The sequence below is a fragment of the Schistocerca nitens genome, chromosome 10 (genome assembly GCF_023898315.1).
Source record: "Schistocerca nitens isolate TAMUIC-IGC-003100 chromosome 10, iqSchNite1.1, whole genome shotgun sequence".
NCBI lineage: Eukaryota > Metazoa > Arthropoda > Insecta > Orthoptera > Acrididae > Schistocerca > Schistocerca nitens.
Genome location: NC_064623.1, coordinates 54348928 through 54368363, shown reverse-complemented (window position 1 = coordinate 54368363; position 19436 = coordinate 54348928). Strand labels below are relative to the sequence as shown.

The following is a 19436-nucleotide window of genomic DNA, read 5'->3' as shown; positions in this document are numbered from 1 at the left end:
TTTGACGTCTTATTGCTTCAGGAGGAGTGAGCAGTATTGAAGGACATGGCAGGAATGCTTATTTGAAGCAAAGACCTTCATTGGACATATGCCCTATTCCGAGTAGTACCCTAGACAGAACACATTTAATGTGCATTTGTTTTTGGGGTAATGGTGCGCATGCATGTGTCTTACACACCGAACTTCTTTGATCTTTTATTCTAGCTGAACCTAACGCGTTACTTTCAACCTTGCACAAGCCCTTCGAATGCGCAGTTGTCCAAGCTGTGTTTTGAGCGAATTAGTTCGTCGGAGTGAGAGTATTTCGGAGCGAAGCATTTGTTAATTGTGATTGTACACTGTGCCGGTTAAAATGTCACACATCTAGACTAATGAAGAATATGGAGATACGGCTTCTGCTGCTGTTGAAGAAAACCATCGGTGCTTTTCGATATGTCGAATTCCTGGTCGTAAAGTAGCACCGCCAGAGTTTTCAGCACATCGTGTGACAGATGTATTTTTTTAAGTTCCCATTTTGCTTCTGAACGTGTAGTTCAACAACGCGTGCACGGACAGCGACACATTTAATGAAACGGACAACGTAGTGCTATTACTGGCACACAGAAATTTCCTGCACGAATCAGTGTCCAACGAGTATGTGATGGCGAGCACTCCATGCAGAAAACTTGTCTCCTATTCACGTATAGCGAATCCATAATCTTCGTATTGGGGACAGTACCACAAGACTAGAATTATGTCACTGGTTAAATGACAATCGTCGTTTCCTTCCATTAATACAATTCACTGATGAAGCCACGTTTACACGGAACTGAATCAACAACGCAAGTAATCGATGGTCGCAGGACAATCTTGACACTCCAGTGGAAATGAGCTACCAGTTTCGTTTGTCGATCAATGTTTGAAGCAGCATGATCGGTAGTATGTTGATAGGTCCAGTCATTTTAGGAGACCGAATGATGGGACAGAAGTACTTTAATTTTGCGGAAAATTCGTTCGTTGATCATCCTGACGATGTTGCAGTGCATTTCCAGCATGACGGAACCGCTTCATAGGTCACCAGCCCCACGTGCCCTAATCTCTGGATTGGTAGTCGTAGTCCAGTTAACTGGCCACCAAGGTCAGCAGACTTTACTCCATTTGATGTTTGTTTATGGGGGTGGTTGTAGTCTGAGATGTAGAAACGAAAGGTGAATACGCGAACGTGGAGAGTCACTCAGACAAGCAAGACAACGTGCTCTTCCAAAAGTGAGCAAATTCGCTGAAGCTGTCTATAGGATACCCTAACATATGTTGTGAATTGTACGATAGCTGCAATGTGACGTGTACCAGAATGCTTAGAGGTGAATGTTTTCAAAATATCATTTCCCAACTGATACTTTGTAAAACGCATACTGTAATGTTTACTAACTGCCGTACCGAGCGGGGTGGCGCAGTGGTTAGCACACTGGGCTCGCATTCGGGAGGACGACGGTTCAATCCCGCGTCCGGCCATCCTGATTTAGGTTTTCCGTGATTTCCCTAAATCGCTCCAGGCAAATGCTGGGATGGTTCCTCTGAAAGGGCACGGCCGTCTTCCTTCCCCGTCCTTCCCTAATACGATGAGACCGATGAACTCGCTGTTTGGTCTCCTCTCCCACAACAAACCAAACTAACTGCCGTACATGTGAACATGTGTAAATCTGACAATGTACTGGTAATACGGAAATCAATAATTATCCACATTAAATGTGTTCAGTCTCAGAAACCATTCGGAATAGGGTATATGTCCATATGAAGTGTTTTGCTTCAAATAGTCGTTCCTGCCATACCCCAAATCATGATGATGTGATGCATTTGGCCCTATCCCTGTACATAAGCAACTCAAAGTTCAAAGGTCAGTTTTCCTCAATACTGGCTCCAAAATTCGTTGTAACAATCTGCAAAAACAGCTTTCGGGCTCACAAGAGACATCTATAACAAAAAATTCATTATGTAGACACCGAACTGAGACACTTCAACACTGTCACCGAGCTATAGCATCTCTACGGAGCTAAAACACTCTAAATAAAAAGAGAGACATTGAAGAAATCTAAAACAGACAATATAAATTAATATGGAGAATTTTAGGTCGAAATTTTATTGAAGAAGGAACGTACAGACTAAGAGCAAGTAAAGAAATAGAAAAATACATTAACATGTTTTCGGGGATGAGAAACAATAGGTTAAAATTCTAAAAGAAGGAAACAAATCAGATTAACTAGATAGAGACGACCTGGAGGAAGTAGGAATAACACAACTCGATATACTAGACAGCAAAATTCTTAGGCAGAGAATTCATCAGCGGAAACATTCGAATACGTTCGTGTTTATTAAATAGAATCTTCCGACTGAAAAGTGGGGTACCAGCTTCCTAATTCCGCCTTCTTCAGCACCTTTATAAAACTTCCCAAAAGTTTGCCACGCAGAAACATATTTGCGATCCTTTTATCATGCAACCCACATCTTACTCTCACAAAACTGTTAAACCCACTAGTCCATCGCTGCAGGTCGCCCATACCCATCCACTAGCACTTGCCCATTTCCATTCACTCACTCAGCCCAGCTCACTGTCATTACCTCTTTGTGTCTCTCTGTCACTGTCCCCTGTCTCACAGCCTCAGTCTCCTCCCTTCTGTCCAAGTACTACTGTCTGCTCTCGGTGTAACCGTCTTCCTCGTACTGCTACTGTCTCATTCATTCCTACCCAGTGCTGCTGTCTCTTCGTATTGTTATCTCTCTCTTCCTCGTTTTCATTGTCGTATACTCTGTCTCTCGCTATCACTGTCTCTCACCCACTTCAGTTTCCACTTTCACTTTCTCTTTATTCCTGCCTCCCCTCTCCTGGCATTGCCTGCTTCACTGTTTTCCCAGCAGTGTCTTGTCACTGTCAAATATGTTCCACTGCCAATGTGTCCCTCTCTTTCTCTCATACTATCACTTCCTCTTTCGCTCGTTCTATACTATAACCACTTTCTACTATCTTCCAGTATTTATTACTTTTCCGCCTCTTTCTCACAGCCGGTCTCCCTCTCTCTCATCGTAGAAAGCTCCAATATGAACAAACGAGGTGCGACAATAAACTAATGAGACTGACGTGAAAAAATGTTGCTTACTGTTTTATTCAAGTGTAGTATTGTCTCCTTCAAAGTAGCTCCCTTCTGATTGCACACAGTTTTCCAGCGATTCTGCCATTGATGGTAACATTTCTGGAACTCATCTTCTGTAATATCCTCCAAGACCCTCGTCACAGCTTTTTGGACATTTTGCGTTGTTTGAAAATAGTGTCCCTTGACCGCCGTTTTGACTCTTGGAAACAGAAAAAAGTCGCATTGAGCGATATCTATTGAATAAGGTGGCGTAACAGATCGGCTGCCACATTTTTCCGTGTTTCTCGCTGTTGTGGTGTGAGATTTTGCCAAAATCTTTCTCATTCCAAGATCTTCAGTTATTATTAGACGAACCGTTTCTCAATTGATGTTCAGTTCTTCTGAAACCATTTTCACGGATAATCTTCGATCAGATCGTACGAGTTCACGCACCCTGGCCAAGTTGACATCCGTCCGTGAGGTTGATGGTCGTCCACTGCGGTCTTCATCCTCAACATTCGTTCTGCCTTCACTAAAACTTTTATGCCAACAAAAAACTTGAGCTTTTGACATAACCTCTCCAAAATCCTTCCGAAGCTTACCGTAAGTAGCCATCGCGTTTTCACCCAATATAACGTATAAAGAAATGGTATACCGTTGCGCAATATTATGCGGTTCAATTTCCGTGACGAGAGACACAAACACGTGTTAACTTATTACAGCACAACTCACAACTGAGCAGTTGCATCAATGTGACACTTGGACTAGAAGCAGCTTATAGACCAAGGTCAAAGATATTGTGCCTATGCAAGCCTGCAGGGGTGCCACATCTTACAAAGAAAATCAGTCTCATTACTTTATTGTCGCACCTCGTATGTCAAAAAGTTTGGGAAAATAGAAGACAGAATGAAGCGGCTCATAAGTAACTATTTGCTATTTTGTCAAAAACTGATATTTTGACCACATGGCTTTGTACAAAATATAGGTTGACTCTTACACAGAAGATTACAAAAACCAGCCACTTTTTACAGTGGTCACATGATCATTCTCACACCCGTAGATGAGGTTCTTGACATCTGCGCAGCACAGACGGCCGCCAGATCGTATTGTAAGGGCAGCAGTGGCAGATTGTACAGCTTTCATAGCACAGATAAGAGGGCTTGTGAGCCCAGACGAGTCATCACGAACTGCTGCGAACAGGTTATCAGCGATGGGACTATGGGCATGCACAACTCTAGCCCGTCTCTCATTCACGGCACAGCATCGACGGGCACGGCTTGACTGGTGCTGTCAGAGGATCATCAAGGAAGATGGAATGGCGCGCAGTGGTCTTCAGCGATGAAAGCAGATTTTCTTCGTGCATGCAGGTGATGGTTGTTTGCTCGTACGACGTAGACTTGGTGAGCGGTGTGTCACAGAGTGCATTCATCCAAGACACAATGGCGATGAGCTACAACATTGGTTCAGCTTCTGTGTGTCTGGCGTGGGGACATGTTGTGTACATAGTTCCGCGTACACAACTTTCCCACTAGGGCGCGCCCCGCAAAGCACAACAGCACAGGCGCAGCGCTCGTCCGTCTCCGCACTACAAGATGGCGCTGCCATAGAGACGGACGAAATTCTACTTCCGCCGATCCGCGTATTAATATGTAACGCAGCCAATGAGATTGCTGCTTATGTAGAACCTTTTCTCCTTTCAGATCACACTCTCGCAGTGATACCTGAACGCGTGAGGTAATATAACGAGTGTACAGACCTCCGATTAGTCAGTCTGCATTTGTCTGCACCAGTCTATAGTCAAGTTTCAGTCTGCGCCTAATAAGATTATCATATTCCTGTACATAGCCATGACGATAAATGAATAGATACTTTTGTCAAGTATCAGAGATATATGTGGGAATAAGATTAACGTATCAATACCAAAGGAATTTCAGATTGTCAATTGTAAATAGCACCCAGAACCAAGTTAAGTAATTTTTATGCTTGTTATTATTTTAATAAATGTGTGTGAAAATTAATCAAGTTCTGTTTAAGGTTGGTCACCGACAATCTGCTACTCTAAGCGTGCAGGTAGCATTTCTATCGTCTGACCTAACGGCAGAAGATAAACACGCCACGATAAGACCACAAGACATATTGCTGACACTCGCCTACTTCGTTAGAGCGACAAGTCAAATGATCTGATGGTGTGTGTACTGAAGGTCTTACAGTACACACATTACAGGACGCCAACCAGCCCTCGGCACATGCAGGAAGTTTTGCCGTACTTGCAACAGGAAGCTGATGTGTTGTTCCAAGAGGATAATGCTTGCCTATGCACTGCCCATGAAACTCAACGTGCTCCGCGAGTCATGCAGCAATTTCTCTGGCCACAACGATTTCTCAGTTTGTCTCCAGTAGTGCACGTATGGCATATGATGGGACGAGAAGCGATTTGTGTGACTCGTTAACCAACATCGCTCACAGAACTACATGAACAGGTCAAGCAGGCGTGGGATAACGTATGCCAGGCCTATATTTGCCGTCTGTACGATTGACTGGAAGCTATTGTCAGTACCTGGATTGCCAGTCGTGAAGGCTGCACCACGTACTAATGTGGATGTTCCAGCGTTGGTCGAAATCTGGACCGCTTGTGCTATTGATCTGTAAATGTAATCATTTCATGTAATCCATATGCGTTGTGGCAACAATAAATCTTGAGAGATTTTTGATTCTTCTATTTTCGATTGAAATACTTTCAAAGAATAGTACTTTTTCCGCATTTAGACAGACTTTGACACCAATCCTAAGATCTGTGACAACCAGTCCGGAGTCAGGATAGGATGACACAAAAATTACTCCGAAAAAACTTTTCATGAAACATGTTGCTACACATTCTAATTTTTGGGACGTTATTGTCAAGGATACATATTACGAGAAACGCTAATGATAGAAAGTGAAATTCTGGATGATGCCTCCTCAAAAACTAAAAAACATACACTACTGGCCATTAAAATTGCTACACCACGAAGAAATGCAGATGATAAACGGGTATTCATTGGACAAATATATTATACTAGAACTGACATGTCATTACATTTTCACGCAATTTGGGTGCATAGATCCTGAGAAATCAGTACCCAGAACAAACACCTCTGGCCGTAATAACGGCCTTGATACGCCTGGGCATTGAGTCAAACAGAGCTTGGATGGCGTGTACAGGTACAGCTGCCCATGCAGCTTCAACAAGATACCACAGTTGATCAAGAGCAGTGACTGGCGTATTGTGACGAGCCAGCTGCTCGGTCACCATTGACCAGACGTTTTCAATTTCTGTACCCAGAAAGGCCCGTACAGGACCTGCAACATGCGGTCGTGCATTATCCTGCTGAAATGTAGGGTTTCGCAAGGATCGAATGAAGGGTAGAGCCACGGGTCGTAACACATCTGAAATGTAACGTCCACTGCTCAAAGTGCCGTCAATGCGAACAGGAGGTGAGCGAGACGTGTAATCAATGGCACCCCATACCATCACGCCGGGTGATACGCCAGTATGGCGATGACGAATACATGCTTCTAATGTGCGTTCACCGCGATGTCGCCAAACACAGATGCGAGCAGCATGATGCTGTAAACAGAACCTGGATTCATGCGAAAAAATGACGTTTTGCCATTCGTGCACCCAGATTCGTTGTTGAATACACCATCGCAGGCGCTTCTCTCTGTGATGCAGTGTGAAGGGTAACCACAGCCATGGTCTCCGAGCTGATAGACCATGCTGCTGCAAATGTCGTCGAACTGTTCGTGCAGATGGTTGTTGTCTTACAAACGTCCCCATATGTTGACTCAGGGATCGAGACGTGGCTGCACGATCCGTTACAGCCATGCGGATAAGATGCCTGTCATCTCGACTGCTAGTGATACGAGGCCGTTGGGATCTAGCACGGCGTTCCGTATTACCCTCCTGAACCCACAGATTCCATATTCTGCAGTCATTGGATCTCGACCAACGCGAGCATCTTTGTCGCGATACGATAAACCGCAGTCGCGATAGGCTACAATCCGACCTTTATCAAAGTCGGAAACGTGATGGTACGCATTTCTCCTCCTTACACGAGGCATCACAACAACGTTTCACCAGGCAACGCCGGTCAACTTCTGTTTGTGTATGAGAAATCGGTTGGAAACTTTCCTGATATCAGCACGTTGTAGGTGCCGCCACCGGCGCCAACCTTGTGTGAATGCTCTGAAAAGCTAATTATTTGCATGTCACAGCAATTTCTTCCTGTCGTTTAAATTTCGCGTCTGTGGCACGTCATCTTCGTGGTGTAGCAATTATAATGGCCAGTAGTGTATAAACTGAGCACAAACGGTCCTGGGTCTTCTTCCCTCCCCCACAAAAGAAAAAGAACTGGAGAATCTTAGGGTGAGGTGGTGAAATATACAATGGCAGACTCATGTAGGCCAGTGAGAATTTAATGAGGAGCTCAGCAGGGAGAGCACGAATCCAGAAGACAGTGCGAGGATCAACATGGCCGCCGGCTGGGACGCGGCAGCCCGACGACCAGGCTCCGTCGCCACTGGGGGGTTGATGACCGCCGTGATCCAGTCGTGGTAGTAGCCCAGGAACAGGTGTATGTTGTACACCGCTGGGGCCCCGCAGTAGTCGATGGTGCAGTTCCTGTACTTGACAGCTACCACCAAGCCGACCTGGACTCTCACGTTGTTGCAGAAGATGGGGCCTCCAGAGTCGCCGAAACAAACCGACTTTTGTTTGACGTCAAATGTGCATAGACCGTTCTGTGGATGAGAAAGAAGACACGCTTGTAAGGTTCATACGTGCCACTGTCTGTTGCAGGTCACAGACTATTCACAGAAGTCACATGTACGAGGTGCATTCAAGTTCTAAGGCCTCCGATTTTTTTTCTAATTAACTACTCACCCGAAATCGATGAAACTGGCGTTACTTCTCGACGTAATCGCCCTGCAGACGTACACATTTTTCACAACGCTGACGCCATGATTCCATGGCAGGGGAGAAGGCTGTTTAGGAGACTGTTTTGACCACTGGAAAATCGCTGAGGCAATAGCAGCACGGCTGGTGAATGTGCGGCCACGGAGAGTGTCTTTCATTGTTGGAAAAAACCAAAAGTCACTAGGAGTCAGGTCAGGTGAGTAGGGAGCATGAGGAATCACTTAAAAGTTGTTATCACGAAGAAACTGTTGCGTAACGTTAGCTCGATGTGCGGGTGCGTTGTCTTGGTGAAACAGCACACGCGCAGCCCTTCCCGGACGTTTTTGTTGCAGTGCAGGAAGGAATTTGTTCTTCAAAACATTTTCGTAGGATGCACCTGTTACTGTAGTGCCCTTTGGAACGCAATGGGTAAGGATTACGCCCTTGCTGTCGCAGAACATGGACACCATCATTTTTTCAGCACTGGCGGTTAGCCGAAATTTTTTTGGTGGCGGTGAATCTGTGTGCTTCCATTGAGCTGACTGGCGCTTTGTTTTTGGATTGAAAAATGGCATCCACGTCTCATCCATTGTCACAACCGACAAAAAGAAAGTCCCATTCATGCTGTCGTTGCGTGTCAACATTGCTCGGCAACATGCCACACGGGCAGCCACGTGGTCGTCCGTCAGCATTCGTGGCACCCACCTGAATGACACTTTTCGCATTTTCAGGTCGTCATGCAGGATTGTGTGCACAGAACCCACAGAAATGACAACTCTGGAGACGATCTGTTCAACAGTCATTCGGCGATCCCCCAAAACAATTCTCTCCACTTTCTCGATCATGTCGTCAGGCCGGCTTGTGCGAGCCCTAGGTTGTTTTGGTTTGTTGTCACATGATGTTCTGCCTTCATTAAACTGTCGCACCCACGAACGCACTTTCGACACATCCATAACTCCATCACCACATGTCTCCTTCAGCTGTCGATGAATTTCAATTGGTTTCACACCACGCAAATTCAGAAAACAAATGATTGCACGCTGTTCAAGTAAGGAAAACGTCGCCATTTTAAGTATTTAAAACAGTTCTCATTCTCGCCGCTAGCGGTAAAATTCCATCTGCCGTACGGTGCTGCCATCTCTGGGACGTATTGAAAATGAACGCGGCCTCATTTTAAAACAATGCACATGTTTCTATCTGTTTCCAGTCCGGAGAAAAAAAATCGGAGGCCTTAGAACTTGAATGCACCTCGTACTCTGTCTGAAAAAAAAAAGAAACAACACTTTATTAACATGAGTTTGGCCTTAAGCCATTAACACGTACAACAATGTTGAGCACAACTAGATTTTGTTAAGTGAGGTCAACGTCAAAATCTATTGAACTTGGTGTCCCAGTGTACAGGTTAGTAGGAAACCACAGAAATGTGTGGTAGCAAACGTGTTTTCCAGCCATAAAACCATTGAGCCACAGAATGAACATCAATACATTAGCTACATGAACATGGTCTGAAAATAACATTGAGTATATACTCAACATGGTTGTATTTGATAATGGCTTAGGACCGAAATCATGGCAGTAATATACAATGAAGTGCCAGAAATATCATTCTAGTATTGTTGCATGACTGTGGCCTAAAAATATGAAAAGAAATGCTCGACTGAGAGTGTAACTTTGTACATACCGGGTGCTCGGTAATTCCCATTACAAACTTTTAACACTTGTAGAAGGGAGTGAGTGCATATTATGAATAGGAACTCATGTCTGGAAACATACTGTTTCTGAGGAACTGAATTAGGCTTGGCGCAGTACAGTTATTAGATAACAGTTCGAAAGGAAGTATAATGAACGTTACATGTTACATAACTGCAAAACAAAAGTGACACAGCATACTGTACGTACACGTCAGTACTGATGCATTACAACAGCAGCTCGATGGGTCACCACCAGCGTTATTACAGACATTGTACCCTCGAAGAATGTACTGGTACACACTCTCCATCCCACCTGGGGGTCTCTTCAGTTTGTACGGCAGCAGCTGGAACTGATGCCACCAACTGTTCCTCTGTCTCTACAGGAGTCTCTTAAATAAAATTTCACATATGACGTTCAGTGACATGAGGTGACCGTCTGATATAGTATACGTCATCCTGGCTGTCCTATTACATACTACGAGAAGCAACTCAGAGACCTTTGCCTTTCCATCAGCAGACGTAGATGAGTTGCACATATGATTTGAAACCATCACGGAACCGAAACTGTATATGGGTTCCTACTCAAAACGTTATGTAATCACTCCCACCTACAAGTTCTAGAAGGCTTGCAACGAGAAATTCTGAACGCCTTGTATACATACTGTAGTGGCAACTTCTGTGACCGAATGTAACAGCAGCACCAAATGTAGTGGGAAGAGGTAGGAGGCACCGTATTAAAACTCGACAAGGTTTCCAAGTGCTTTATTGTTTCCAGCTACAGTGCCACGTTCCCATCGGTCTGCGTCACCCTAGTCCCACTATGCTGAGGACGCCATTTTGCTTTCTGCGAAACGGCTTGGCGCGGAATGGCTGCCTCAGCAACCTGTGCGTGCACTGCTGTGTGTAGGCCGTTCGTTAGAATGCACTGATAGTCGACTCAGCAGTCTTTGCCACTGCTGCCTCGGGCGCTCGCTGGGAGCCGCAGGTGGCCCGCTGCATGCTTCTTCGCCGACACGGATCAGATCACGGGCGACAACAAGCGCCCGTGATCCGACGTCCGAATCTGCGGCCCTCGCCCTGGATGTCTCCGGCGTGTGTTGGGAGCCAACAAGTCTGCCCGTGGAGTGGCCTGTCGCTGGCTGGCTACGGACCCCGCTTAGGCCTCAGAGGGTCGAACCAGTGGCCCACCATGGACTGGAATGTGGAGCCCCATCTGCTGCTGCGTGTAGCCGGTGGTTTGACATGCCCCGCCATCCAGAAGAGCTGTCACACTTGAATGCCTCTCGTTAGAAAACCCGCACCTATTTATGCAGGGTGAGTCACCTAACATTACCGCTGGATATATTTCGTAAACCACATCAAATACTGACGAATCGATTCCACAGACCGAACGTGAGGAGAGGGGCTAGTGTAATTGGTTAATACAAACCATAAAAAAATGCACCGAAGTATGTTTTTCAACACAAACCTACGTTTTTTTTAAATGGAACCCCGTTAGCTTTGTTAGCACATCTGAACATATAAACAAATACGTAATCAGGGCCGTTGGTTGCATTGTAAAATGTTAATTACATACGGAGATATTGTAACCTAAAGTTGACGCTTGCGTACCACTCCTCCGCTGTTCGATCGTATGTATCGGAGAGCACCGAATTACGTAGGGATCCAAAGGGAACGGTGATGGACCTTAGGTACAGAAGAGACTGGAACAGCACATTACGTCCACATGCTAACACCTTTTATTGGTCTTTTTCTCCGACGCACATGTACATTACCATGAGTGGTGAGGTACACGTACACACGTGGTTTCTGTTTTCAATTACGGAGTGGAATAGAGTGTGTCCCGACATGCCGGGCCAATAGATGTTCAATGTGGTGGCCATCATTTGCTGCACACAATTGCAATCTCTGGCGTAATGAATGTCGTACACGCCGCAGTACATCTGGTGTAATGTCGCCGCAGGCTGCCACAATACGTTGTTTCATATCCTCTGGGGTTGTAGGCACATCACGGTACACATTCTCCTTTAACGTACCCCACAGAAAGAAGTCCAGAGGTGTAAGATCAGGAGAACGGCCTGGCCAATTTATGCGTCCTCCACGTCCTATGAAACGCCCGTCGAACATCCTGTCAAAGGTCAGCCTAGTGTTAATTGCGGAATGTGCAGGTGCACCATCATGCTGATACCACATACGTCGACGCATTTCCTGTGGGAGATTTTCGAGCAACGTTGGCAGATCATTCTGTAGAAACGCGATGTATGTTGCAGCTGTTTGGGCTCCTGCAAGTAGAATGGAGGCCACAAGGCAACTGAACGTCGGAGGTTTCAAGCGTCAACTTTAGGTTACAATATCTCCGGATGTAATTAACAGTTTACAATGCAACAAATGGCACTGATTACGTATTTGTTTATATGTTCAGATGTGCTAACAAAACTAACGTGGTTCCATTTAAAAAAACGTAGGTTTGTGTTAAAAAACATACTTCCGTGCATTTTTGTATGGTTTGTATTAAACAATTACACTAGCCCCTCCCCTCACGTTCGGTCTGTGGAATCGGTTCGTCAGTATTTGATGTGGTTTACGAAATATATCCAGCGGTAATGTTAGGTGACTCACCCTGTATACGGCTGTGCACCTCTGTTTTGCTAACGCACCGCTCCAAGTCGTGTACTCACAACACCTGGGTTGCGCCAGTGGGCCCCTTCTGCCTGTAACTTGCGACATGCAAACCGCTGCATTTACTCTTTTCAACAGTTCGACGGCCTTGTGGCCTCCATTCTACTTCACAACTCCTGGTCAGCGTAACTTACTGCCAACAGGCCTGCGCCTGGCTGTAACTTATGCGCTCAGAAATGTTGCACTGAACCTGACTTTCCTATCTTAAACTGTGGTGCCGCTACAATACCATCGGCGAGTATGTAAGCTGAAATTCTTGAGACAGGTAGGACAGCTACCAGAGTCCATTAGCGCTCTTCAGGTTCAGTTATGTTATGAGGCAGGCAGTGTATGCAAGGGGCGTGAAGAGTGTCAGATGTTGAGTGATCACTGTGGAAGACAGAGATGCCACGTGCTCTTGTGACACAGCATTATCAGCAGCTGACTGGGTTTGAAAGGGGCATCATTGAAGACCTCTAGCGTGGTAGCTGCCCGAATGGCGCAGTATCCAGGTGTGTGGGACATCCGTTGTTAGAGTGGACCGTGGGAATGTGAGGGCAGGCGCACCCATCGTCAGGTTTCCGGCTGACCGCATCTGACCACCACTCTATTGTCTGCCAGGCGCATCCGTACCTGCAATACCACAAGTCATGACTCACTGCAATCTTCTGTGTAATCCTACGCCACTGGTCAGAGGACAGTAGCAGCTGGACCAGGAAAGTACCGTCCCACCTGTAGGCTGCTTTTAACACTACAACACGGATGCTACATTTGGAGTGTTGCTTTCCCAGGAAGCCTGGACCACTGATGAATGGCGTCGCAATGTGTTGAGCAATGAACTGTTGTTCTGGGCTACCCCAGATGACAACTGTCTACTATTATGGCGGCGACCGCGGGAGGACCCATTTTCTTACTGTTTTGGAGAGTGAGAGGGGTGTTACTCATGTTGCCATGATGTGGCAAGCCTTTGGGTGTGATATCATGTTCAAATGTTTCAAATGGCTCTGAGCACTATAGGACTTAACATCTGAGGTCATCAGTCCCCTAGAACTTAGAACTACCTAAACCTGACTAACCCAAGGACATCTCACGCATCCGTGCCCGAGGCAGGATTCGAACCTGCGACCGTAGCGGTTACGTGACATCAGGACACAGCTGGTAAAGACTGACGTAACACTGGTGGCACAACGTTACATGACGATCAACTTCCATCCTCATTTGTTACATGTCATGTGACAGCATTGTCGCCGGCCGCGGTGACCGAGCGGTTCTAGGCGCTTCAGTCCGGAATCGCACGATTGCTACGGTCGCAGGTTCGAATCCTGCCTTGGGCATGGATGTGTGTGGTGTCCTTAGGTTAGTTAGGTTTAAGTAGTTCTAAGTCTAGGGGACTGATGACCTCCGATGTTAAGTCCCATAGTGCTCAGAGCCGAACCATTTTGAACACCATCATCAACAGAACAGTGCTCGTCCACATAGAGAACGTATATGTTTTGTGGTTTCATGGAAAATGCCCGCCTATTACAGTTCAGCGAAGTGTTTACAGTTGACAGACTGACAGAGTTGGTGGGTAAGAAGAAGCAGTAGATCTGGAGTGAGTGAGTACAGCATTTCAGTGCAGTCCAGGGAAAAGGACGCCTCGTGTTTGCATAGAAACAAGCGTACCTCAGAGCACTGTGATGAAAATCTTTAAACAAACGGCTGCATTTCCATGCATAAAAAGTTCACCTTCTGCAAGCTTTGCAGCCTGATGATGGCTCCAGATGTGCAGAGTTTGCTAGGAACACACAGGAACAAATCGATGCAGACTATGACTACCTGAGCAAAGTTCGTTTTCCGATGAAGCGACCTTTCATATCTCTGAGAGAGTAAACACAGTGAATGTCCGGATCTGTGGACCAGACAACCCACATATCATGCTGCACCAGATAAGGGGCACACCATAAGTAAATGTGTCTTGTGGCTTAATGCACAACGCAATTATTCAACTGCTCTATATCACTGAGCCTGAAACAGTTAACCTGGACATGTTGGAACTTTAAGTTGCATCTCAGTCATAGGAACGTCAACCTTGAGCAGTGTTTCAACAAGATGGTGCACCGGTATTTGGGTATTTGAGCCTGCTCTTGGATGAAACTTTTCTAGATAGATGGAACGGTAGCGACGTTCTAGCATCATCGCCACCCCTCTTGATTTTTTTGTGGCACTATCTACATCTACACACATACTCCGCAAGCCACCGTACGGTGCATGGCGGAGGGTACCCTGTACCACTACTAGCCACATCCCCTCTTGTTGCACTCGCAAATAGAGCGAGGGAAAAACGACTGTATGTACGCTTCCGTATGAGCCCTAATTTCTCGCATGTTATGTTCGTGGTCTTTACACGCAATGTATGGTGGCGACAGTTGAATCGTTCGGCAGTCAGCTTCAAACGCCGGATCTCTAAATTTTCTCAATAATGTTCCTGCAAAAGAATATTACCCCTCAAGGGATTCCCATTTGAGTTCCTGATCTCTGTAACACTTACGGGTTGTTCGAACCTACCAGTAACAAATATAGCAGCCCACCTCTGAATTGCTTCGATGTCATCCTTCAATCCAACCTGGTACGGGTCCCAAACACTTGATCAATACTCAAGAATAATTCGCACCAGCGTCCTACATACGATTTCCTTTACAGGTGAACCACTCTTTCCTAAAATTCTCCCAATAAACCGAAGTCGACCATTTGCCTTCCTTACCACAGTTTTCGCATGCTCGTTCCATCTCATACTGCTTTCCAATGTTACGCCCAGATATTTAAAACACATGACTGTGTCAAGCAGGATACTAATAATGTCGTATCCGAACATTACAGGTTTGTTCTTCCTTCTCATCCGCATTAACTTACATTTTTCCACATTTAGGACTAGCTGCCATTCATCACACCAGCTGTAAATTTTGTCCAAGTCGCCTTTTATCTTCCTACAATCACTCAACTTCGCCATATTACTGTAAACCACGGCACTATCAGCAAACAACAGCAGACTGCTGCCCACCTTGTCCGACAAATCACACATATATATACACACATCAAGAAAAGTTTTGCATCACCCCAGTTCCATGAACTCCTGAAGTGGATGTTGTATCACAGACACAGTCCCTTTGACTGTTCAGAGATGCCACTAAACCCACCCAAAGATGTAAATAACCATGCATGAGCAGCGACTATTAGACAGAGGGAGCCCGTCAACCGATCAGTTCCAGTCATTCCACAGGAGTTCAACCATGCCCGGATGGTCAACCCCGCGATTCCATCGCGTCCGCATTGTTACTTTGTGCCAGGAAGGGCTCTCAACAATGGGAGTGTCCAGGCGTCTCGGGATGAACAAAAGCGATGTTGTCTGGACATGGAGGAGATATAGAGAGACAGGATGCCATTATGTGGGGCCGACGTACGCCGCTGGTGGTCATGGAAGGCGCTGTGACGGTTGTACAATACGTGAATGCCATCCTCCGACCGATAGTGCAACCATATTGGCAGCTTATTGGCAAGGCATTCGTCTTCATGGACGACAATTCGAGCCCCCATCGTGCACATCTTGTGCATGACTTCGTTCAGGATAACGACATCGCTCGTCTAGAGTGGCCAGCATGTTGTCCAGACATGAACCCTATCGATCATGCCGGGGTAGATTGAAAAGGGCTGTTTATAGACGACGTGACCGACCCACCACTCTGAGGGCTCTACGCCGAATCGCCGTTGAGGAGTGGGACAATCTGGACCAACAGTGCCTTGATGAACTTGCGGATAGTATGCCACGACGAATACGGGCACGCATCAATGCAAGAGGACGTGCTAGTGGGTATTAGAGGTACCGGTGTGTACAGCAATCAGGACAACCAACTCTGAAGATCTCGCTATATGGTGGTACAACATGCCGTGTGTGGTTTTCATGAGCAATAAAAAGCGTGGAAATGATGTTTATGTTGATCTCTATTCCAATTTTCTGTACAGGTTCCAGAACTCTCGGAACCGAGGTGATGCAAAACCTTTTCTGATGTGTGTGCGTAGAGAACAACGGTGGTTCTGTCACACTTCCGTGGGGAACTCTTGACGATACCCCTGTCACTGATGAACACTCGCCGTCGAGGACAACATACTGGGTTCTATAATTTGAAAAGCCTTCGAGCCACTCACGTATCTGTGAACTTATTCCATATACTCAAGGTACCCTCCGCCACACACCGTCAGGTGGCTTGCGGAGTATGGATGTAGATGTAGATATGCTCGTACCTTCCTTAACAGAGTGCAATGGGGCACCATGTCAAATGCTTTCTGTAAATCTAGAAATATGGAATCTGCCTGTTCTCCATCATCCAGAGTTCTCAGTATATCATGTGAGAAAAGGGCAAGCTGGGTTTCGCCCGAGCGGTGCTTCCTACAACCATGCTAGTTCGTGGACATAAGCTTCTTAGCCTCAGGAAAGTTTATTGTGTACGAACTGAGAATATGTTCAAGGAATTTGCAGCAAAAAAATGTTCAAATGTGTGTGAAATCTTATAGGACTTAACTGCTAAGGTCATCAGTACCTAAGCTTACACACTACTTAACCTAAATTATCCTAAGGACAAAAACACACACCCATGCCCGAGGGAGGACTCGAACCTCCGCGGGGACCAGCCGCACAGTCCAGGACTGCAGTGCCCCTGACCGCTCGGCTAATCCCGCACGGAATTTGCAGCAAACAGAAGTTTGGGATATTGTTCTGTAATTTTGCAGGTCTGTTCTTTTACCTTTCTTATGTACTAGAGTCACCTGCGCTTTTTTCCAGTCGCTTGGCACTTTGTGCTGTATGTTAAATATATATTCAGTTGACCAGTTTCTGACGTGCAAACTCTTATGGCACGAATAACAGATGTTGTAAAGGCGATAAAGGGAGAGGTATTTGCAAAGACATTGAAAGAAACCAAGTTAAGTATTGAAGGGCGTGTGTTAGACACTGCCTTGACGATCAACAGCAGCATTAAATTAAGAACGAACTCGCAAATTGCGATTGTGATTCCGTGAGCACAAGGGAGAGCAGACACCAGGACTGATGAAGATTGTAGGCACTCTTGGAAGCATGCTCGGATAGCCGGAGTGGTTACCATGACCTCTCTCGCGACAAATGGGAAATCCTGGTTCAAGTCCCAGTCAAGCACAAATTGTCATTTGTTCTTAAATACAGGGTGATTCAAAAAGAATACCACAACTTTAAAAATGTGTATTTAATGAAAGAAACATAATATAACCTTCTGTTATACATCATTACAAAGAGTATTTAAAAAGGTTTTTTTTTCACTCAAAAACAAGTTCAGAGATGTTCAATAAGGCCCCCTCCAGACACTCGAGCAATATCAACCCGATACTCCAACTCGTTCCACACTCTCTGTAGCATATCAGGCGTAACAGTTTGGATAGCTGCTGTTATTTCTCGTTTCAAATCATCAATGGTGGCTGGGAGAGGTGGCCGAAACACCATATCCTTAACATACCCCCATAAGAAAAAATCGCAGGGGGTAAGATCAGGGCTTCTTGGAAGCCAGTGATGAAGTGCTCTGTCACGGGCTGCCTGGCGGCCGATCCATCGCCTCGGGTAGTTGACGTTCAGGTAGTTATGGACAGATAAGTGCCAATGTGGTGGCGCTCCATCCTGCTGAAATATGAATTGTTGTGCTTCTTGTTCGAGCTGAGGGAACAGCCAATTCTCTAACATCTCCAGATAGTGTAGTCCAGTTACAGTAGCACCTTCGAAGAAAAAGGGACCAAAAACTTTATTGGCTGAAATGGCACAGAAAACGTTCACCTTAGGCGAGTCACGTTCATACTGAGTTGTTTCCCACAGATTCTCAGTGCCCCATGTACAGACATCGTGACGGTTGACTTTCCCGTTAGTGTGGAAAGTTGCTTCATCACTAAACACAATCTTTGAAACGAAAGATTCATCTGTTTCCATTTGAGCAAGGATAAAATCACAGAAATCGATTCTTTTAATCTTATCAGCTGCAGACAGTGCTTGAACCAATTTCAGACGATAAGGTTTCATAACTAACCTTTTTCGTAGGACTCTCCATACAGTTGATTGTGGAATTTGCAGCTCTCTGCTAGCTCTGCGAGTCGATTTTCCTGGGCTGCGAACAAATGCTTGCTGGATGCGTGCTACATTTTCATCACTCGTTCTCGGCCGTCCAGAACTTTTCCCTTTGCACAAACACCCATCCTCTGTAAACTGTTTATACCAACGTTTAATACACCACCTATCAGGAGGTTTAACACCATACTTCGTTCGAAATGCACGCTGAACAACTGTCGTCGATTCACTTCTGCCGTACTCAATAACACAAAAAGCTTTCTGTTGAGCGGTCGCCATCTTAGCATCAACTGACGCTGAGGCCTAGTCAACAGCGCCTCAAGCGAACAAATGTACAACTAAATGAAACTTTATAGCTCCCTTAATTCGCCGACAGATAGTGCTTAGCTCTGCCTTTTGTCGTTGCAGAGTTTTAAATTCCTAAAGTTGTGGTATTCTTTTTGAATCACCCTGTATTCTACGGCTGACGAAGAAGCACAATCGCAGTTCGGGAGTTCATTCTTTGAGTACAGTATCATTCGCAAGGAATCACTGTAGTAAGAATGAGTTGATGTGGAGACCTAGCAGGGTAGCAGTAAGGAGCTATCGTGTTTGGCCGTGCCCAAAAGAACTATGCGAATGACTTGTTGGTGCATATTCACAGACCTACAATAACAGAGACGAAAGTTTCGCTATTTTGACCTAAGTAGTTTGTTACACTCCATACGTTTCAAGTACTAGCACCACATGGCAAATTATTTCGGTGTGTAAAAAAACAAATGTGCAGAGAGTAATAAATATTATACAGACCAAACTCGGCGAAACTATCACACGAACGTAGTGGGCTCAATAGTTGGCTGAAGTTCGTGGCACATATGCAAACCAGCAAACACAAACTTCGTGCAGAAGCAGAAGAGACGGAACTACTGCACAGAGTTTCAAAAGAGTTCTCCTCT

At 45.6% G+C, this 19436-nt stretch overlaps 1 protein-coding gene across 1 annotated transcript in view; it reads right to left on the bottom strand.

The window, feature by feature from the left end:
• Positions 1 to 7538: 7538 nt before the first annotated feature.
• The window catches only part of LOC126209856 (collagenase-like), a 48935-nt gene continuing 37037 nt past the window's right edge, over positions 7539 to 19436 (bottom strand). Inside the window, exon 4 of the mRNA XM_049938983.1 lies at positions 7539 to 7883. Within this exon, the coding sequence (XP_049794940.1) occupies positions 7539 to 7883 (345 nt within the window). The remainder of the gene's footprint in view (positions 7884 to 19436) is intronic.